Here is a 23,382-nt window from a genome sequence, read left to right on the forward strand (position 1 = left end):
AGGGTACTATTATACATATGCACAATATATTATGAAAGGCAGTTGTTCATATTAAGTGCTAAGTGTTTTTTTTGTGATTAAACTTGATTTGCAGGACTGCAAATGTAGTCAACAAGTAACAAAAAGCAAGGAAACGAACAACCATACAAACATGTAACGCCAGGGGTAACTAAAAAATAGTTTAACACAAATAAAAACTGAGCAATAAGAATATATATATATATACATATGTAGTGCATATGTTAAAATTAACACATTACATTTTGAGCACAGACATCTGGTCTTCACAGCTTTTATACTGCGTGAGGTACATCGTGTTCTAATGTAGGATTCAGCTTCCTTTTTGAAGGGTTGAAAAGGGGTTGCATTCTCAACACCGTAATATGATAAGGTTTTTAAATGCTTGAGACATTTTAATGGTTAAACAGGTTAAGAGATTTCCGTTTCCTCCTAAAAATATGTGATGTAAAGTACTGGTATAATTAACTCCTGCCTACGACCAGATCACAGCTGTGATAATACACAGTACGACAGCACTCCCTCTCGTGTGACATTGCTAAAATGGATCATAACTTTGTAAGAAATAGAGGGGCAGACATATAGAAACTTTTCTTTTGTCTACTATTTCATAATTTAGCTAAAGTATAATGTTCTTTAATCATTAACTTATTGGACTGCAACAAAAGCCCTCACAAGCCTTTGTAGGTCAAACATTTTATAAGTAAACCCTGTGCCACCTTGTTATCATTAACTGGCGTTCCTTCATAAGCCTTTTAGTGAGACTGAGTCACATGCACAAAGTCAGTGTTTTGCTTTCAAATGAAAATCAAATGGAAAACCTGACAAAATATGTGTGAGCCTTGACAGCATCATTTTGGTGCAGTAAAAGAGGGGAAACACCATTAATGTTAACAGCAGAAAGAGAAGGAATATGCCAGAGTGTTCCTGCAAATTAAATTAAAAAAGCTATAGCTAGATAAGCAATTGGAGGGTGGGTACATTATTTTATTTTTTTTTTTTTTGTTATTTTTCAGTTTTTTTAAATGATTCTGGAGCTTACCAGTCACTTCCCTTATGTAATAAAATCAAAACATTCAAAATTTAAGGGCATTAGAATGTTGCAAATCAATCTTTCAAAAGTCTTAAATGGGCATGGGAAGTAGGATTTTATTTTATTTTTATAAGATATTATATTCTCAAATTTCAAAATAAGTGGTAACATCCATTTAAATAAAACACTGATGATCATCATTTACTGAGGGCTTCTCGCAATGACATTATCAGATCAGGATAGTGGGAAAAAAAAAACACTTGTATTTAGTTTACATCCTGGATGCTCAGAGCTGAGGACACACAGTCCGCTAGCTAGCTGTCCCTTTAGCCCGATGACATGGGAAGTGCAGATTTAATGAAAAGTGGCTATTAAATCAAGGTTTGTGGCATGGCTAAAACCAGTAAAAGGCAACGCACACAAGGTTTAGAGTGTTTTACAGCTTTTTTACAAACTTTTTAAAAATTCTACATTGTATGTAGAGGCAGAGTAAGAAACACAAAATTGTCAAGAAAACTTGCCAACAAATGCTACGTCATCTCAGTTCTTCTCAACCCTCGTCTCCGCCGCTAGACAAAAGAATCAAGTTTTATGTAACAGTAAACATTTGGGAAAAATTGTCCCTAACCCTTAGTAAGTGATGACGGTTGATGTTTTGGTTTTTTTTTAATTCAATTCCAACTGATATTAAAAAAGTCTAAAATCAGACGTGCATTAAAGGGATAGGTCTGATGTTTTGAAGTGGGGGTTTGTGTTTGTGTTTTTTTTTCTGTGGAGTCTGGCTGTAAAGAGAGCAATGTAACGGCTTCATTTTCCCGCTGGAAATCACTGTCTGACATTAAGGTAATCAGGAAAAAAATACTGCTGTAGGAACCCTGTTTAATTATGGTTTATTAAAGGGCAGCCCTCCTGCACATTTTCCCTCCTATTGTTCTACTTTTTCTTGTTATATTGAATATTAGATTATGGAGACCAAGAGGTGGTCACCATGGAGATGATCCATGTGTCCATAGCAGCATAATATGATTGGCTCGAGGAGAATAGTGATCAGTTATGTCCGCTCGGCATATCACGTGGTTTGATATTCAGTTCTGTGCAAATCGTTACTGTCTCCTGTGGGTATCCATTAATCACCTGTTAATCACATATAGGCCATTATGTAACACACAGAAGCAGCACAGCGCTCCCTCTTTGTGTATACATTGTCGATCTGGGTCAGTGACTCTGTACAACTCATTTGCGTCACTGACTTTGTGTGACTACGTTCAGATATCCTTCCTGCAAAAGCTCGATGTTCTTTGACGGGACCAGTGTGTCACAGTGTTGAATCTGTAGTTTTAGCAAAGTAAACACATTGACAGGAAGCCTTTCACACAGTCCCTCTATCCGTGGAGCATGCTGGAATGTTAAGTTTGATCATTTGAGACAGACCAGCACATTCTGGGAAAAGTCTAAACCACCAAGAGTAAAGAGTTGGTAACACACATTTCCACAGATTATAAAAACACACAGCTGCACTGTCAGATGGAGACCGGAGAAGTGGAAGGATGGATGTAGGGCAAAAACAGTGGACGTCAACCACTCCTTCTTTCCTTCTTCTCTCCACTCTGCAGTTACATAACGTTCCAATGGAAACAAAGCAGAGGAGGAAACAAACAAGCAACAAGGTCCCTCAGTGTCTCCGCTGCTAGGCAGCCGTTGCCAAGACTCTTGCAGCCAATTTGTGTGTGTGTGTTTGTGCTCATAGTGAAGACTGGTTGTGTGTTTTGTTTGTGCATATGTAACGACATGGATGTATCTGGTGTTGTATCAGGAAAAATGTAATTCAGCTTGAGAAAAGTGTGTGTAAATAGCTGTGACCCGGAGCTTCAGGAAGCTGCAGCATACACAGACACGCTTTTGTCTGTTATGGACATTCTGTGCTGAACACAATCAGCACAGAGACAGTTCATCCATCAAGATGTCTGTGGAGGGTCGTCCAGGGTCATACAGATAGGATTAAAACAGTAGTACATAAATCCAACAACAGGCTTTGGTTTTTGCTAAAACCCCAGCTTTTAAAAGAATAATAACTTAACCCCTTTGAAACCTGATCAAACTGGCTTGATTTATTTCAAAAGCATGGGGAGAAGGCAATCAGCAACTTAACAACACATGGCCCAAAAAATAGCAAGAAAGCAGAAAAATGTTACGAGAAATGTATCTGAAAATAAGCAACAAAAAAAAAGAAAACAATCAAGAAAATGACCCAAAAAAAGTTCAGAAAATTTAATATGTGTATAATTTTTTTTCCTGTAACATAATTTTAAATGAAAAAGTATAAATAAAGTTTTCTGGATATTTTTTCCTTGTTTTTTGAAAATATTTGATAATCATCCCCTTTTTTTAAAACAAATTTTCAGGTAATTGTCTTCATCGCCCTTTACTAATTTGTTGATATCTGTGGGATACTTCTTGCGAAGTTATTTATGCCTTTTTTCTCCACGTTTCTTTTTAAGAAATCAAATCACTTTCAATGGATTAAATAGCTTCTGATGGGCATTTGAAGGCAGCACAAGAAAACCGATGTCCAACCAGGTTTTAAAGAGTTAATCAAAAAACAAGCATTCACATTTCTTGATAGCAGAGAATTTGTGTTAAATACAACATTAAGAGAAATCATTGATAATATGTGATAAAAAAACTTTTCAATAAATGCATGATGATAGAGAATTAAACGCATCATATCATTATTCAGCAGTTAAAGGACATGCAGTTTTCAGGACTGCAGTGCAGAAAATCCCAGATGGAGAGGACTGGTTGCATTAAATATTCAAGACTAAATAAGCAGCAATCAAAGTAAAAGTTACAAGTCCTTGGTTATTTAATAAGAATATAACACTTAAAACTCAGATAATCTGCTTTGTCTGGATTGTGAAGGTATGATGTGCCAGCAACCACACAACTGTCACCAGATCTAGATTCAAACATTGCTTATGGTGCATGAAACAGGTGACATTACTTTTTCCACCCACTTAAAATTGAGTGCAGCAAAAGACACAGAAATGTGTGTTCATGCAGGACTCCAACACCTATAGAAACGAGATGACTTCTAGAAAACGAGATGACTACTAGAAAATAGTAATGTCACAATACCAGAATTTAAAACTTTGATATAATACTAGTATAAAAGAACACATAAACACAATACTCAAAACCACTTTTGATAACACAGCAGTGGCTGCTAGCTGTATCATGCTACCTGCTTGTGCCTCTGCGTAGTCACACAGTCCCTGTTTGTTTTTTTTCTCTGCAGCCTTGGGTTGAAAATCTGAGTGTTAATCTGTTTTTTTTTTTTTGTAGGTTTGGTACTATAGATACTATTAAATGTATTGTAGAAGAATCAAATTGTACTTACTTCTGACAACCAAAGTCCTGTCTCTGCATCTCATGTATCTCTTTACCTGTGTTCCCAGGGAGAAGCTGAGAGTTGGAGGGATCCAGTTAATGCAACTTAAAGAAGCCCTGGATCGTTGTGTTGGGACCACAGGTCAAAACATCACCTTTACCACACCACCGCCCTGACTGGATCAGAATCGGGAGTTTGTACATCAGCCAAACAGATGCTCTGAATAAACTGATATCCTTTACTAGAAGAAAAAACTAATTTGAAGGGATGTCCGCTCATACTGTACCTTTGGTGATTAGAGCCTTTTTTTTTTTTTATTTCTGTGTAGAAATCAAAGTTTCTGTTTCCCTGAATGGATGGATGTCCATGGATGTTCTCCATCATCCTAAAAGGCTATACATTTGTTAAACAGTTTGTATTATCTGTTTTGGACCATTTTACAGTATGCAGAGTTCAGCCGCATCAAATACTGCTTTCATTGTACTCCAGTATTCCTTCAGCTACTTTATACCTGGTTCTCATATCTACTGTCAAATCACAGGTGAGCAGTGATTTGTCACCTTTTACATTTCAGTTCAGTTAAAAGTGAATGCTTAAATCACTTATTATTATTATTTAGATAATTAAAGTTAGCTTTCAAACAGTTTGTCACATAAGTTTGCAAAATTAGATTTTAGATTTTTGCTAATTTTAACTTTGTTGCATCATCACACATTCATGTGGTCCAAGACATGTATTGGACCATATGAATGTGTGATGATGCAACAAATTGTACTCTAGGTTTACCCCTCGGCCCATTGTGACAACTGACAGACAGCGTATTTTTTTAAAGGACTATATTTCTATATTTAATTATATTTTATCAGTTGAACAGTTGTTTCCCATTATTTATGATTAAGAAACTTTACCAAAAGCCTTAGTTCACAGGGCTCAAAGGAATAGAAGGGCATTTTGGTAAACATGTTTATCCACTTTTTTGCTAAGGATACCACTCTCATGTTAGTCCATTAATATCGATCTAGAGCGAGGAGATGATTTGCTTAGTTGAGCTTTAAGCCCGGACACAGGGAAACAGCCTGCCTGGCTTTGTCCAGACGTTAAAAAAAAAATATATATACATCAGCCTACCAGCTCACTGATAAACACATTACATCTCATTTGTTTGATTTGTACAAAACCCAATGTGCAATAATGACTAGCTTTGGTTTTACAGTAGTTATGTGTTTTTTTTTTTCCTTTCTCTAAATTTAATTTTTTGATTTTACAAAAAATTATTAGATAAAAAATCTTCTTTTCAAGAGTGTGCGGGCCAAGACAGGCAGTAACATATGTTACAGACAAACTATAAAACCTACACACAAAAAAACCCAGAAAATTAAATTACTATAAAGAAAAACTCAAAATTATGTTAACAAATATTTAGAGTGAACCATAAAAAACAAACATCTTTTTGTATTATAAGTTGTAGAGGTGCTAGAAGGCAGATTTTGTTACCTTTGGGCAGAGCCAGGCTAGCTGTTTCCTCCTGTTTCCAGTCTTTCTGCTAAGCTAAACTAACGGTTAATTTTTAGGTAGAAATGTAAATAATTTGAGAAAATATCTTTATGTAAAGGAGCAAAATGTTTACAACAAGAAATTAAATATTTTGAAGCTTTGTCTTATTCAGGATTGTTTTGGTTTTTTTAATATGCATCATTTGCTTCCATTAATCTTTCTGTAGAATTGATTTCAGAACTGATACAGACTCAGTGAATTAACCTGATCTTTAAGAACTTCATACTTTGTGGTATTTCCAGCCATTTTTAGGAGATGCTCACAACAGTGTGTGCTGTGACTGATAGCCCGAGTGGGAGTGCATGTGCTCGCATGTGTGTGTGTGTGTGTGGTGACTAAGGGGATTAGTGTGCAGGTGATGCCAACAGACAGGCTGAGATTACACCTGCTGCTGCTGCTGCTGTGTCACAAACAGAGAGGCTAAAGCATCAGATATCACGCACGTGTAGGGAGCACAGGAGGAAAGGACAGGTAAGAGGCCAATGATGATGTGATGTTATCAAACTTCCTGGCTCATTAGGTCAATGCAGAGTTGGACGCTGCAGACACAGCTGCTACTGAACATGTTCCATTGTAATGTTGGACTCCAACCTCGACCTTTTTGTTCAAAGTCCTCTTTTATTTTCTTTCTAAATTTAAACCATTTTCATGCCAAAGTGGTTTATGCCAAAGGAAATGCTTTTAATTTAAAGTAAAGTTAAAGTAAAGTTTTACTAAAGTACCGGGCTAATGTGAAACAGCTTTTACTCCAGATTGATGTGATAGAAATGTCCACAGTGGAAAAAAAAAAAACACCAGTTTTGTCTTCTCTTATATTTTAGCTTTCAGAACGCTTTTGTCTAAATTTGGTTTTCTGGTTGTAAATGGTCACCAAATGTGTAAACAGTAAGATCCAAAATGACGAAATAGATATGTTTATACTCTGCTTGCATGCGTAGTTGCCTTCACATTTTTACATTAGATTATGTCCTCACTTTTCTTTACCACTTCTTAGTTCAGACTCTGCCATCCAAGGCTTGTATAAATCCAAAGCCAAGAGGAGCCAATAAAACTTGTCCCCAATTAAATATGTAAGGGAGAAGGGTGGCTGGACGTTAGCTTACATAGATGTGGCGAGGCAAAAAAAAAAGACTAAGAGGAAGGACAGGTGTTTAGTCCCCACTTCCTGTCGCACGTGGTCCATCTGCCGTTTTTTTCTGTGACTGTCAGGTGTGTCAGCAGAGATTATCAGAGGCTAACTCGTGAATGAGCGCAGGGTAGGGATTTAATAATCTGTCTGGCAGTTGCTGGTGTCTGAGGTCATGCAGATGCAGCTGGTCCCCTTACAGCACTCCCGCAGCCCGCAGTGACTGTTGTCGTCCCTTCCTGCTGAGGTCTGTTAGCCAGCTTAGCATAATCTCTCCTAAAAGACACTTAGAGGAGCAGAAAAAAACCTGGCTTAGTGTGGTAGTCTGTGAGGAAAATGGTGGCAATGAAAGCTTAGACAGCAGTGACCAGGACACCGTAATTACTCAACGGTAAAAGCGGAAAGCAGGGGTGACGAGGTGGCAGTGAAGTCTAAATTTAGGATCAGCAAATCAGCTGTTGGAAACCAGGCTTGAAGCACCTGGTTCAGCTGCTGATTTTAAAATGCTGATGCTTACAAAACAATCAGAACTAGGCAGCTCCTCAGTATTTATTGCACTCCTCAGATAGTTAAAAACCAATCAGTCCTGGCAAGAGGTACTATTATGACAAGTTATTGCCCATTGTCACTTCATGACATCTAGAAATCAGGCTGAAGACAAAAATCAGATTTAAATGATTTATTAATTAAGAAATGTTACAAATGTGATAATTTTTTTCTCGTTCTAACATTCCTTCCAGAAGAATCTGCCAATGCCTGACACTTTAAAACACAAAAGAAAAGAAAGGATCTTCAGTAAACTGCATCTCTACATACATCAATTAGTTAAATCACAATAACAAAAGTTTTGGTTAGCAGAAGCATGGTTGTGCGTGTGGTGTGTGTGCACAAAAAATTAACTAAAACTGGCACTGGTTAGATTCATTAACTTTAAGCTGTCTGCTACTACTTTTTTTTTTTTTTAATCGGTAAATCAGCAGTGTATAAAAAATATAAAAAAGGCCATCGTTTAAGATTCAAAAAGCAATCCAGCTTGTTTAAAATGACACAAAAAGCCATGACAGGTGTTTATCAACTCGCACTCTGAGTAAGGCTTCAAACCACTGACCTTTAAATATGTGAGCAAAATTACATTTCACAACAGAAATATTCTTAAATAAAACTTTTAACTTTCAGAATTCAATTGTCACCACACCATACCGCCACCTTCCAAGTGATCAATAACGGCGAGCTCATCTGAAAACCCTCAAAGTGACAAACCTTTCAACTATAAGAGAAAAAGAAAAGCACTAAATGTGTATTAAATGTTGGCATATGACAAAACGAGGAAGAAACAAAATATATACAGCACGAAAAAACATTGTATGCAATAGAATCACCCAAATTCAAATTCCTCACACTTGGCGCTTAGTCAACATGTTGATAAGCCCCCCCCCTCCCCTCGTCCCACCCGCCAAATATAAGCCAGTCTTCACTGAAGACCCCTCGTCCCAACAACCCCCGTCCCCACCCACACATATCCGCTCATACACACACACAGAACATCACGAAACACGATTACGTCACTAAGCCTGTTAGTTTGGAAAAAGGTGAAGCACTGTGAAACTCCCCAACCTCTCGTCCCTCCCTCCTGCTCCTCCCACCTCCCTGTCTCCCTCCTCTTCAGTCTTCGGAGAGGGGAGTCAAGGCCTTGGTGCAGTCGTTCCACTCGTCGGTCTCCAGGTTGTACACCTCCATCGTGTTGAGGAACTCGTTTCCGTCAAAGCCGCCCACAGCGTAGATGGTTTCTCCCAGCATGGCAACGCCAGCATTGCTGCGTGAAGATGTCATGCTACCCAGCATCCTCCACTCGTTGCGGGCGGGGTCGTACACCTCCACACAGCGGAGCGCGTGGGAGCCATCGAAGCCGCCAACAACAAACAGTTTGCCTGGACAGAGTGAAAGACGGTATGTATTAGCAGAATGACTAACTTGTGCTTTGCACAAGAACTGAATCACCCAAATTCAAATTCCTCACACTTGGCGCTTAGTCAACATGTTGATAAGAAGTCAGTTTCCCACATAACATGATGTTCTTGCACCATGCACAATCTGAAGAAGCTGGAGAAAAACTACAGCCGACTGTACCATTCTCACACCCATTTGTATTCGTGACACTACCTGCATGGACGGCGACGGCGGCCCCCCTGCGAGCCACATTCATGGGGGCGATCAGGGTCCAGGTGTTGTTTTCAGGGTTGTAGCGTTCCACAGTGTTCAGGCAGTTCCACGACTCCGCCCCTCCAATCACGTACATGAAGCCTTCCAACTCACACACGGCTGCCTGGTGCCTCCCTGAAAACAAATGTGCTTCATGAATACGATTTCACAATATCCCCTTGGGAAGCAGATATCACAAGTGCTGCTCTCTGATTAATTGTTATCCTACTTTTAGTCTCATTCTTAAACATAATGTCTTCTCTGCTCCAATAATGTAATTCCCCAGAGGGACTAATTAAAGCTTTATACGAAAGACAGACATTTGTTAGCCCTCTGATAAATATAACATGGTCTAACCTCAAGCATTAGGCTGAATATCTTTTTCAAAGATAAATGGAAGGTTGTGAGAGTATTTGGGACTGTGTGGACACGTACTGATGTTAAGAGAGGCACAGTTGGACCAGGTTTTGGTCACAGGGTCAAAAGCATCACAGTTCTTCAGGCCCTTCTGCCCGCAGGGGTCCGACCCTCCAACAACGTACAGTTTGTTGTTTAGTGCGCAGACACCTTAAAACAGAGAGAATAGCAATGAGCATGAAGTTTCTAACCGAGAAAATACTTTATTCAAGCATTATCCTGGATAGAAATCATCCAAATCAATCATTTGCAGGAGGGACTAACCTGCATTGCAGCGATTTGTCCTCAGCTCTGGCACTTGAGTCCATTCATCAGCATGTGGATCGTACATCTCCCCACAGCTCAGCTCGTCAGAATGTCCGTTTGAACCTCCAATCACGTACAGCTGACCCTGTGAGGTGTAAATGAACAAGTCATTAGATGATAATGATACCTCAACCTTGGAGTTTGACATATATTCGGAACTACTGACATTCAGTTAATAGACTTTAGAAATCCACTTATTTGGACAGGAAAAGCAAGATAGAAAAGCATTCAAGTATTTGCTCAAGACAATTGAAACCTAAATAGGTGCCTTCCTAGGCTTATATTAGAGATGTAACTTCATTATAGAGCCAATAAATGTGGAATAAATATGAGTAGTAAACTACCATGAGCACAGCCATCTGGAATCGAGCCCTTGGAGTCCGCATGGGAGCGATGAAGGTCCAGCGGTCCTCTTTGGGGTCGTAACACTCCACAGTCCTCAGACACTCTTCCCTGTTGTAGCCTCCTGCAGAAACATCAAGATGCATCAAGGTTACATCGGAGCTTTGTAGGTTCCTCAGCTTTTTTACACAGCCCTCCTATTTAACAATAAGAACTTCAGACACTGATGCCCAGATAAGCTTGGTTTAGGTGTTGGTGGCACTTGGCCTACACAAAGAAACTAATCGCCCCAAGGTAAGTTTGTCTCTGAAAACTGAGCCAAGATAGAAGCGTGTATCTTCCTATGTATCCCACCCTCCTTTTAGTTCAAATCATTTAGCCTTTACACATGATATAATCTCTCTAATGCTGTTAGGTGCTAACCTGCTGCGATGAGTCTTCCACTCAGAGCCGCGGTGCCCAGGCCAGAGCGAGCATAATGCATGGGTGAGAGTGGCTGCTCCTCCAGCTCCTCAGGCTGGGCCTCGAAGCTGAGGCTCTTCATCAAGCAGGGGGTGGCAGAGGGAGAGGTCTGAGGGCTGCTGCGACCGTGCAAGAAGATCACACACAACACACCGTCCAGCACAGCCAGACACAGGTAGTTGTTGTCTACGGGTAAGATTGGAAATTGTTAGAGGCATTTTTTGGGGGGGGGGTGAGACTAGGCTTAGAATTCAGATGCTATGTTCTTTAAAATAAAGTTATTACAGTTTAAAGTCTGGAAGCCACCACACTTTAGACTTTCATCTCATCTATTCTAATTGTGCTGCATCTATGAGACATTCATTTCAGATTGTACTGTGACTAATTACATGTAGTTCATGCAAACACTTACTTGTGGTCTTCTCAGAGGCGATGTACTTCCACTCTCTCCTGCCGGTCTGTTTCGGGGCATTTGCTGCTTGGTTGGAGGGCGACAGGCTTCCTGAAGAGCTGCAGCTCATCTGTCTCTGGGTGCTCTCCCGTACGGGTTTCTTCTGCAAGAGCACAGTGCAGCTACAGAAGCCAAGCTTGCACCACAGGCCCACCAGTGGCCACATCACCAGGTAATCATACCCCAAAACTACAGCTTGATCCAGCTGCTCTAATGTAGACATTTGTATCAAATACGTTTTAAAATGTTACGCCATCTGAAGCCACCAACACGGCACTGCAAACTAGTTTCAGACCACACTATAATCAGATCTAACAGCACAGTTCAATCAAAACTCAAAATAGAAGGTAAAAAGCTGAGACAGCCATTACTGCATTCACCTGGTTGAGATCATCTTTAAAACACTGTCGTGTGAATATATGCTCAACAGCATTAGCCAGGCAGGTATCATGGCTCATTTCTTAGTTAACTTCTGATATTACGTTGTGGTTAAATTCTCGATAAATGAGCCGTATCTATTAATCGCCAGGCGCAGGCTGTGTAGTATTTTTATGCATGGCCAGGCACAAGCTGTACAATAAAGCTACACACTGCCAAGCAAAATGTGGTAGAGGCCTCAGTACAATGAAGCCAGGCACAAGCTGTTGAGTACCTGCACAAACTGAAGGTGGTCCTCCTCGCCACCAAACACCTCACTGTGCCCATCAATCACCAGCCCTCCATCCACCAGCTTATGGTCAGGTGAGTAGTACAGCGTTTGCACCTGAAAGACAAACAGGAACAACACACCCATGTGGCTGTCTCCATGGCAACACACTGAGAACCCCGTCATAAGGGGGAGGAGGAGGGAAGGGGGAGGAGGGAAGCAGTGCTGTGAAGAGGAAGAGGGGGAAGGGACGAAAGGCCTGGATCTTCTTTCGCCTGGATGGAAAGCTTCTTTTAAAAAAAGACACACTGCTCCATCTGCAGTGTTTGAGCTCAAGAAAGTATCCGACAGTGGCTCTCCTTAGTTTTCATCTAAGAAAAGAGGGAGTTGGTGAAGAATGAGAGGCTGCGTCTGGAAAGATCTTCTGTGAAGAATGAAGAAAAGGAGGAGGAGGCTCTGCATGTGGCCCCATTTCCACCTCTGCTGATAGGAAACCAGTCCTGAAGCTGAACAAGCTGCACATTGTGATGGCAGCCACGATAAGCAGTCAAATCCAGATGACTTAAGACAGTAGTGCTGTTGCAACAACTATCAAGCTCATCTTAAACAGTGCTCATTAAGAGATTAAATCCAAAAACAAAAGAAAAGAAAAAGCACATTATGTTCTGTTGAGGCCAGTCAAAATAAAACGTGACATGTGCTGCCCATCTGAAGGGCACATCTTAGAAAATAAGGGCAAAAGAAAAAGGTTCCTATAATTTCATGAAAAGTTGCTGAAGTTTATAATTCCACCTGGATGGTTAATAATTTATTTGCAGTCAAGTGAAATACAATTTCCACTTTTATAGTCCATTTTGAACTAAAGGCCAATGCTGTTGTGTAACACATCACGCCTATTTTGATTCCACAATGACTCTATAATCACATACCAAAGTGTAATGATGCCACTGTTGTTTGGTTCTGAGTAAACATGCAAAGGAGGCATAAAGACGGGACTTAGTAGCAGCCCTATAGTGCGATGTCTTGGTAAAAAGGTCTAATATTTATACTGAGCAGATCACTTTGCTAAAGCCTAATGCCTAATTTAAGTGGGTCTTGATTGTGTCATTGGATAGTAGGCCTGTATGAGAATATATTGTTTGGTGTAGTAAATGGGCATTCAATTACAGGGTTTCTGCATTTTAAGGCAAGTTAGATTTGAGACTTTTGTCACCAGGAATTAAGTTTGTCTAGTGACAAATTAATAAATCAATAAATTTATTATCTGTGTCAGATGTTGAGGAAAAAGAAAACCTTTTTAGAGTGGAAGGCAATGAGTATATTGTATTCTTATAAAAGTATCTATTTGGTTTACCGACAGAAGTGGGAAATATCTAGCTTTTTTGGCTGGTTTTCTTGGCGATTGTGTGTTTGAGATTCCATGTGTATGTGTGATACCACTGCTTGGATTCCCATAATGTCAGGTTTAAGAGGAGGAATTCATTACATTACTTAATAAAAAAGTAGACGTTATCAATTATCAAGAAATTTTACAACGCAACGGCAGATAATACGATTCTACTGTCCATGTCTTAGCATTTTTAAGACTTTCAAAAGATTAATTTTAAGTCATTTTAACACTAAATAAGGATTTAGATTCCTGAATTCAGTGCTTTTAAGAGTTTTTAAGATCCATGGGAACCCTGAATTAGATGTAAAATTGTTAAAGGTTTGTGAGCAAAATATTCTGGTAAATGCAAAAATGGGATGCATCTGCATATATGGGATGCATCTGTATATGTGGCATGGACAGATGGGAGCACAGTGTTGCTTGGCTGCAAAGAGGGGCTGCTGAGAGGTAGTAGTGCTCCTCTCCTCCCTTTTCTCTGACTCATTACCCTGGTGGCTCAGTCCTGGCTCTTCAGTCTGGTCTCCTGCTGCTGCTAATAAACCTACAGGAGATATAAATCAACGGGGAGGAGTGACTGTTAGTGCTGGAGCAACAAACACGCACCTGTTCAGATAGTAAAGAGGCAGTGAGACAGTAGAATCAAGGGTCACACCTTTGAGAACCTGTTGTTTTTGTGTTTCAGAGGAGAAGAGCACCTTAATACTCAGATGGGGTTGAATGTAAACCAACCACATACCCAAAATAAAACAGTGGAAACAAAAAACAAGAGCAAACAGCAGCTCTTTTTTTCGGCTCACCTCTAATTTGTAGTATGGTTCGGGGTACAGAGTTTCTTACTGCAAAAACCTCAACAAATCAGAGGAAAAAAGAACAATCCTGACATAGCAGCATGACAATGGCATGCTAGTTCTACTTCAGCCCCCTTAATGACTTCTAAATGTCAAAAACAGGAGTCAGAACGAGGGGGAGGGGGCAGGGTGGAAGTGAAGATCAGTCTGTGAGGTGAGACTGCATGCCCTGGTACTGACCTCCTCCATCAGTCGTTCTAATTGGTCTCCGTTCTCCCAAAGGCTACGCTGCACCCAGTTGAGCACCTTGGAGTAGAGCTTGCCATTGCTGGGCAGGGTCAGGTTGTCTTCTAGCATTACTTCTAACTGTAAACACACAAAAGGGGTGGAACAGGAGTTAGATTTACACATAACAGGAATAAAGTGGCTGCTTAATTGAAGAATTTAATACCGTGACCCTTATTGTTCACCGAAAAACTTGATCCTGGTTGATAATTAATTTTCCTGAGAATTAGGTTCACATGACCTGTATAATCCCTTAATTTTGCCATACTGTCAGGATTTACATTAGTATCATATTAAGTTGCTTTGGAACCACCCACATTATCCATTTGTAGGCTTGGGTTGCTTTTCTGTTTCATCTTTAAGCCACTTCTTTTAGAATTTTCTTTGTTGGTACAAGTGGGGAAGGGTATCATGTGAAACAATTACCAGTACCAATATCCTCAAACTGATACCAACGCTAATACATTTAATAGAGCCAAGTACAGTCAGGTTGCTGGTATAGGTGGGTGTGCATAGTGTCTTTTGGTTCTCAGTCAAAACCAACCCCCACTCCTCCATATGGCCACTTCTGGCCCCCCAAAAAACAAGATGACAACAGCCAAAATGCCACCTTGAGGTGTCAAAATGGTAGTCCAAGAAAACCAAGAGGTGACACTACAGTGGCTACGTCAACTTCTTTCATATAGTCACTCTGTAAAGTGCAATGGAGGCCAAACAGCTTGCATGTTTGTGTTTCAACCAAATGGCTTGATCCGATTTATTTGATCTTAACCACAGATATCTTGTGAAGTACCTAGTGCAGTCCTCATGTTAAGGAGACACCTAAACCAGGGTTCCTACAATGTAAGACAAGTTAAATTTAAGACTTTTCGAAACCATTCAGAATTAAATTTGAGACCAACTTTACAATAGCGATAATTTAAGAAAAAAAGAAAACAAAAACAAACTCACAGAAACTCATAAATTATTTCAAGATTTGCAACATCGGAAAAAAAATGAATACAATTCTTTACTTTTTTAAAGACTTGATTGAGATATTGAGATTGATTTGAGACATTTTAATACCAATTAAGGCCATATTTTTAGACTAATGAATTCAGTGCCTCTAAAGACTTTAAGATCTCAAATCATCTACGCTAGGCCTTACATTTGCGTATGTTTTAAGTCCCCTGCCCAAAATACATTCTCGGCAGGCCTTAGCAGTGGGGAAATCTATAAGAGGCACACGTTTATACTATAAGTACTGGTAATCTCATGTCAAAGCCAGACATGTAAAAGTACAAAGCTTAATCCAGTGTATGTTATTCAACTTCAGAACCACCTACGCAGGCTAGTTTAAGTACAGGGGCAAAAGGGGACAAGACAACTTCCAACCTATGTCACCTCATAGCTTCATGACTAACACTTTCAAAATCAACTGTAACTTACTAGTACTTAAAATACTTAGAAACATTATCGCATTTGTCCAACTTTAAGCCGCTACCTTGAGGCGGGGGAGTTTGAGGAAGTCCTCCTGTTCAGACACTTCCAGTAGATGGTCTTGGATGAAGGCGTCCACCTTGGCCAAAACTCTGGCATCTCCCATAGCGCTGGCAAAGTTACGAAAAGAGATGGCGCTCTGGGAATCCATTTTAGACAGCAGGTAGTCACCACAAATCTGAGAAGTGAGAGGTTTTTTTTTTAAGTTATTACGTTCCTTGTCGCCTGTAAAAATCACTTGAATAAAATTTTGGCATTGGGGAAGTAAAATGTTATTTAAAAACATACCTGTTTGACTCGCTCCATCTTGAACCGTTTGGCTGCAGAGTAAACTTCCTTGACCAGTTCCTTGTCTGCCTTTAGCCTGTGTTACAGACATAGGATACAAAATATAAGGTTGGCAACCATTTTCTAAAGTCAGAACTTGCAGTGATAAGTTCAGAGGCAAAAGGTCAAAGGCCAAAGTGTTACTAACTGGGCAGTATAGGCGTAATTGAGCAAGATCTCCACAGCCTCTGGGTCCAAGTCCTCAAAAGTGACATGTGAGACTCCGTGAGGCTCAATATCACTGTTAAAGATCTCAAACAGGTAGGGACTGCAGCAAGCCAGAACAGCACGGTGAGCCATTAGCTCATGACCACACACCTGGACAAATGAAGAGACAGAAAAAGACACAATTAGGATGAGTTGGTTGAAGGAGAACAACTGCTACCAAACATAAGCGTCAAAGGAAACTAAGGAAATAAACCCGATAACGATTGAGAGAATGTTGGCAATAAAAAGCATGTGATCAATAGTTAAATCTCAGAGCCATCTGATTGCCTTGTGCCTCAATGGCAAAATCTAAATTTCACTTTCTGGTTGGCTGCACAACTCTCTCGGTCTGTATTACACAAATGGTGGGAACAGGTTCTCACACTTGAGATAAGAGAGCAACGGAAACATAACAGGAAACACAGAAGTAAACCTTTTTTCTTGTTTCTGTGTGCCAATACTCATATACACAGGTGAACAAATCACACAATCATCAACGCAATCATCACTCAGACCCAGTAAACTATGCTGTGTTATTTCTAAACTACACACACAAATACATTTTGCCCCGTAGGTTGTCCTGAGATCGTGTGCATCTCAAACTGCTTTGTATTGTCATATTATCCCCTGTGCAGTGCACCACTTCCTCTTATATTTCACATAGTAACTCTGGCTTCTCTGAAAAAGTGTGTGTGTGTGTGTGTGTGTGTGTGTATGTGTGTGTGCGCATGCGCGCATTACCTGCAGTCTAACATCACAGAACTGTCCACTCTTTCTCAGAGCGTTCATTTTGGCCACGGTGGAATCCAGGAAACTTTCATCCTCAAAGATCAAATAACCGTTTGGAATCATCTTGGTGAATTTTGATGGTATTTCTGAAAAAAAAAACAAAAAGAAATGTATGTAAAGTGATAATACCAACATGCACTCAACATGCTTATAGCTGTGCAACACTGCAATAGCTGGTTTTATTAACTGATGACCAGAGTGAGGATTAGGATTAGGTGCCTGTGATGTTGATTGTGTATCATAATCTGTCCAATGCATTAGACATGGCCTTACCTAATAGAGAATAATGCAAATCCAGGGAAGCACCACTGCTGAGAGTAGAACTGAAGGTAGGCAATAGGCAAAGCAGACTCAGATCACAGTGGAACTCAAGTCGTCTTCACCCGAGGAGAGGGATGGGAAGTTGTTAGAAGCAATGCCAGTTGACTAAACAGGCGTGAGCAGAAGGGAGAAGGGGAGCAGCCGCACGGACAAACTATCAGGCTTGAAGCGACTGTAATCAAGTCCTCGAGATCCCGTTGGCTATAGAGTTGTACTTATTCTGTGTTGGTCATACATTATAACCTAGAAAAAAAGGAGAAAAAAAGAGAAAGGAAACACTTCGTTAAGTTGTTTTGTTTTTTTTTTTATTTAAGTGATGAGAGGGCAAATGGCTAATTTTGAAACTGATGCTGCCTATTCTTGGCACCAGTGCAATGCGAGCATGAGTCAGATCCTCGCAGTAAATCAAGGCAACCTTGGGCACTGTACGCCAGTTGAGAAGACTGCTCCCCCCTCCTCTTCTTCATAAGCTATTTTTCAGTAGAACACACAATCTCCCATATCCCCCACATGCATACAAAGTAAAAAAATAAATGATAGGATTCACATTGGCCACCTCACCTGACCTAATGTTATCCTCATCAAATTCAGAAAGAAACAATTTGAGCATTTTATCCCAGTATGCTCTTGACGAAAAGCCATACAGCACCAGAAGCTGAGCTCGTGCCAGTGATACTCCTTCCTTACAACACCATCCATTTAGAGCTTTAAATCTCCACACCTGCTGATGCGTCCCACCAGGCCGAGCAAGACCATTTAATCCATCCCAATGCTTGAGCTCTGTCTCCACTCTCTCTGAAGCAAGCCCAATCCAACTCTATCTTATGTGACAAGCCCCTCTGACTGGCTCCTCCCTATACGAGCCCTTTCATTCAAGCACTGACCTATAAGGTGAAAGCAGGGGGAACAACCTGTGACAAGAGTTTCCACAGCCAGTAAAATGGTGAGATACAGTGAAGCTCTGTTATCTGTTGCTATGAATTGTGGTTGGCCATCTTAGTTCTCACATAACATGTAACGCTGGCCCACTAGCCCCACCCACCGACAATTGCGTGTCACATCCAATACAGATCATCCCATATCTATCCATCTCAAGATATTGTATTACGCTATTAAAGAGTCTGGATTTTACTAACCGTAAATCCTCTGGCAGCCTGAACTGAGACAAACCAAAACCCACAGATCTCATATGTACTAATCAGATGAATTAACACTCATCTGACATAATTCCATGCTGAAAAACCTCACTACTTGACCTCTGCAGCCTGAAGCTAAATAAATTACACTACAGTCCCAACAATTTTATCACTATACCATATGGGGAGAGGGCACGACAGACCGCAGCAGCTGCCCATAGTCTGAAATTGTATCCACGCTCCATGTGACAAGGCTTTCCTGAGAAGCCTAGCTTTCTGAGTATCCAACTCGCATGCGATTCTAACTCATTAGAAAAAGCTGTAATTTACTCAACTGCCGCACTTATTATGTACTTGTGACTCTAGCTGCCGTCAGTGGCACATTCAGTAGCTGCATGCAAACTGTAAACCCCTCGAGCTTGTGTGTAGAACTAACAAAATTGACAATTACAAAGCATAAATCATGGAACAAATAAAAGCAGGCCTCTGCTTCTCAAAAAATTAAAAACAATCATGTGACTTGGCAAGGTAATCACCAATCTCCATGTCAGGCACACGGCGAAAAATGTGAAAACAAAGACTTCTCTCTCTTTTTTTTTTTCTCAAGTCTTGCAGGAGCTTTATCTGTAACAGTTTAAGATCTAGTTGCACTGTGCCCAATGTATGGGTAGACTTCAGCTGCTGCTATCATTAGACAGACAATGTGAAAGGCAGACTGACACCGGGGCAGATGAACAGTATGTTCTTTTTATGCTGCTGTATAACCATCTTATCCACAGTCAGATGGTTTAAAAGAAAGGCATAAAGATACATTCTTGCAAACCTACAGCCATATCTGACAGGAACTTTTATCCTAAAATAATATTTTTCTGGAAATTTTGTCTTCAGCTAAAAAGAAATTCTTACAAAGCAAGACAGCAGTGCATTTTTAATTAAGCAACTACTGCCCTGAGCAATGCCTTTTCAGTAAATAATCCTTACAACAAAAACCACATATGTGCAAAAGGTGCCAAACAACTGGTTGAACAACTAAATCATCATGTTAGATGAGAAAAGTTAACTGTGCATATCACCCTTCCCATATTAAACATTATGCAAGGTGATGACTTGCAAGCCAAACATCCCAAACTACCACCCATCTAATATTAAAAATCGCCCACAAAGCACAAATACACGTGTTTACTGTGCCAGATCAACAGACAACAAAATACTGAAATCCAGTGACCTACTAAACTCAAAACCACACAGTGTGAATTTAATAATCATAAGTCAAATATCTGAAGGAATAATAGGAGGAATTATGTTGAGATCAGATTACTTAGCCTAAGACTGTATTTAACCTTTTTTCTTTTTCCTTTAACAACACTGACAAGCCGTTGCAAAGAGACATTGAAGACAAAAAGCACAAGAACAGGAAGAAATAAAAGGAACTATGAACCTATTAACTTAGCTCTAAAAAAAAAAAGTGCCTTGCATTATTAAGATACAGTCACCGTCAGATGAGTCTTGTTTGAGAGTATTCTATCTAGAAAGATTTTAATCATGTGCAGTGTGAAAGTTTACACACTCCACATACGTACATCCTGTCCTACAATAGTGTGTTTGGTTTGGCAAAGATGCATCAAAGGTGGATGTGTAAAACTACCAAGTTAAGCAGGCTGGGAAGAGAGCCAGTGGTTTTTATGGGTAAATGCTCAAGCACGATGGCACATGCTAAAATATGGTCTTTCTGTACTGCACTGAACAGCATTTACAGCCAGGCTGGCATGGAAAGCTATAATTCACCCTGTGTGTAGATGGAGGGAACACTGACCCAATTTTGAGTCGTTATGCAACATCTGGCAGAAGACTCCTTGTGAAGGCTCAAAAGCTCAACTCCTCCACATGGTTGGGTCCACCACGCTCGCCTGTTGCCTTCTTTCCCTCACATTTCTCTTCTAAATAATTAGCCCAACACTGCCAGGCACGCCATGGCCTAAACTCTCTGCCATATTCTTTACAGAGTTGCCGCTTTAATTGCAGCTATGATTAAATAATAATCTTCTGTAAGACAATCTTACGCCATTGCCAGTGTTACTCTGGGAAACAGGCATTGGCAATTTAGGATTTATCTGGACACAAGGTTTATGTGCAAAAACTATGGGGAAATAACAGAGACAAGATTAGCTCATCGACCGGGCTCAAAGGAATTCATGTATAGACAAAAAGCCAGGCAGACTGGGTGAGCTATAAATGTAGATATATGGGCATATGCTTGAAAAGCTGGCAACCGATAAAAGAGAACAAAAAGGCACCAAAGAGAACCAGTGAGATTGTTCACAACTTTGTCACAGAGGGTAGCCCTGAATGTATTTTCCCTCTCCATTTTTCCAACTGAATAGTCAGTCACAAAAGGGCAGGCCCAGCACTGAACAATCAATGCTTGTTAGACACCCCTCCAGTGGCGAAGAGGGGCACTGCTGGATATTTCACCCGGTTTTACTGTGTGGAAATTTACCGCTTAAATCTAACACATCCAGAACAAGGGAATCTATTAAGGGCTTAACAATACACAATGAAAGAGGCAGTAAACATTGAATTGCTTGTGTGACTATTAAAAACAAAAAAATGTAAGAAGCAGCAGCAGAACCAAGACACTATAATACCTCAAATGAAACAACAGACAATGAAAATGAGGAAGAAGTCAAATGTGTTATGAGAAATCAGGAAAAGAAACATTCAAAGACTAGAGCAACTTATTACAGAATCAGTAAAGAAAGTAAGAGGAGGAAAATGTGTCTGAGTATGGCCAGTCATACTGTAAGGCTGTTTTATTAATGTATTAGATAAGCCTACTAAATGCCCCCCCCCCCCCCCCATAAAATCACTAATCTGCAGTATGTTATTTGGGGATTTTCCACGTGGTTGCCAGCTTCAGAACTGGATTGAAAGCACAGTAGGTCAAATACTACCACGGCATTAGGCAGCCCACAGCCTATACTATACAGTAAAGCACTTTAGGAAATCTTAAACATTAAGATTTGGCTAGACAATCAATACAGTACAGTCAATAATGCTGGAAGTCGACATACACAGTGGTGTGTCAATACCAAGGCTCCTACAGTTTAAGGCATGTTAGTTTTATGACTTCTTTTGGATATTTTTAATGCTATTCAGAATTTAAGACCAATTTTTACAACAGCCAACACTGAAAGAAAAAGACATTAATTATTCATTACTCGTAATGTTACCCAAACATTTATTGTACCGTCAAATTAAAAAGTCAGACAATCTTCTTAACATGTTAAACAAAAAGTCAAAACTTTCCTCTTCTAATCTGCTCTGCATGATGTTAATGCAAGAGGCATTCAGTAAATTATTTCTTTTTAAATAGATATTACCAATTATTTTGAGATTTTACAATGCATTGTCAGAAATAAATATTCATAATATCCTACTTCCCATGTCTGAGCATTTTTAAGACGTTTGAAAGACTGATTTATGACGTTTTGATACCAATTAAGGCCTTATTTTTAGATGAATTAAATAAATACCTTATATTTTTTTAAGGATCGGCAGGGACCTTGAATACCATGTCAAGACTGGTCACAGCCCATAAAATCTGACACAATCTGGCACTGAAGCAAAGGACAGGATGTACCCCTGCTACGTTACCCACCCTGTCATCCCCCAAGTGGTTAAGTCTTACAATTGGCCACCAAGTATTTCGTATTTGTCTATTCGCTGCAAAGCAATGTCATTCATCTGCCTGTCTCCTCCTCTAGAGTAATGTACCAGGGCCATGATGTCTGGCGATGTGCCAGTAAGTCATATAGCTAGCCTGAACATACATCCCGCCTCTAGAAACTGGGTCAGGAAGCCCCCCATCCCCCCTCCCAAAAAAACCTGATTAACTCGACACGGATCACAAAAGCACGAATATACAGTATATAACGACCGAGATAGTGTTAGGGCATTCAATTAGAGCCAAGCAGCTAGCAACCTGATAAAGATGGAGAGGTCTGGCACGCTCTGAAGCTACCGCATGTTAGCCTCCTAGCTTGACAACCTGCTGCTTAGCTTACATGGGGAGCCTTAAGACAGCCACATCGACTGAATTTATTAAACTGGACTCTGAAGAATACATTTGGTCGTCTGCTCATATCCGTGTTAAACGCCAGAACTGGCTTCATTATATCGTCAGATGGCCACATGCGCTAAATCCCCGCGTCGTTATAGTTAACGCTAGCTTGATGCGGAACGCGGTTTGTGACATTGTCCGCGCCAGTAACGTTACAATAGGTATTTCCAGCAGTTTCCACCCAGCCTGGGCATACAGCTTAAGCACAGTGAAATATCTAACCTGAACTCCGACTTCTTTAAAAGTGAAATTTAAACACATTACTATCCGCTGCGACCGATGACAGATTTTCAGGTTTCTCTAAATTTTAAAAGCCACGTAAACGTTACTTCTCAAAGACGCCAAACAGCAGAATTTCCTCTTTTATTATTTTTTTAAAGAGAGCAAAAAAAATCTTACCTGAGGTATTTGACAGCAAACGATATTAGACATATTTAATGCAAATTCAGAGTTGGTTGGTTCGGGTTGAAGCAAAGACGCAACGCGGCTACAGGCTCGGCTTGCGGTGGGTGTCTGTTCCCTTTCTGTACGAGAAGCACGTCCACTCTCAGTCTAGTCTGGACCAGCTCTGACAGAATGGCCGGTCGGTGACGGAGGA

The 23,382-nt window shown here is 40.2% G+C and overlaps 2 protein-coding genes across 3 annotated transcripts in view; one reads left to right on the forward strand and one right to left on the reverse strand.

Annotated features, from left to right (window-relative positions):
- Positions 1-5,991, forward strand: part of swt1 (SWT1 RNA endoribonuclease homolog) — a 30,288-nt gene extending 24,297 nt beyond the window's left edge. For both annotated transcript variants that reach the window (XM_042483830.1, XM_042483831.1), the window contains one exon: positions 4,507-5,991. In XM_042483830.1, the coding sequence (XP_042339764.1) occupies positions 4,507-4,615 (109 nt within the window). In that variant the 3' untranslated portion in view covers positions 4,616-5,991. The remainder of the gene's footprint in view (positions 1-4,506) is intronic.
- Positions 5,992-8,584: 2,593 nt separating this feature from the next.
- Positions 8,585-23,375, reverse strand: ivns1abpa (influenza virus NS1A binding protein a). Its single transcript, XM_042514824.1, has 15 exons — positions 23,184-23,375; positions 17,481-17,771; positions 17,160-17,293; positions 16,360-16,529; positions 16,173-16,248; positions 15,889-16,062; positions 14,361-14,486; positions 11,949-12,059; positions 11,258-11,399; positions 10,807-11,031; positions 10,386-10,507; positions 10,000-10,126; positions 9,754-9,885; positions 9,280-9,453; positions 8,585-9,047 (listed from the first exon to the last, which is right to left on the reverse strand). Exons 3-15 carry the CDS (start codon positions 17,268-17,270, stop codon positions 8,782-8,784), a joined length of 1,956 nt encoding a protein of 651 aa, XP_042370758.1. The 5' UTR covers positions 17,271-17,293; positions 17,481-17,771; positions 23,184-23,375; the 3' UTR covers positions 8,585-8,781.
- Positions 23,376-23,382: the final 7 nt, after the last annotated feature.

The sequence above is a fragment of the Plectropomus leopardus genome, chromosome 3 (genome assembly GCF_008729295.1).
Source record: "Plectropomus leopardus isolate mb chromosome 3, YSFRI_Pleo_2.0, whole genome shotgun sequence".
NCBI classification, from domain to species: Eukaryota; Metazoa; Chordata; class Actinopteri; order Perciformes; family Serranidae; genus Plectropomus; species Plectropomus leopardus.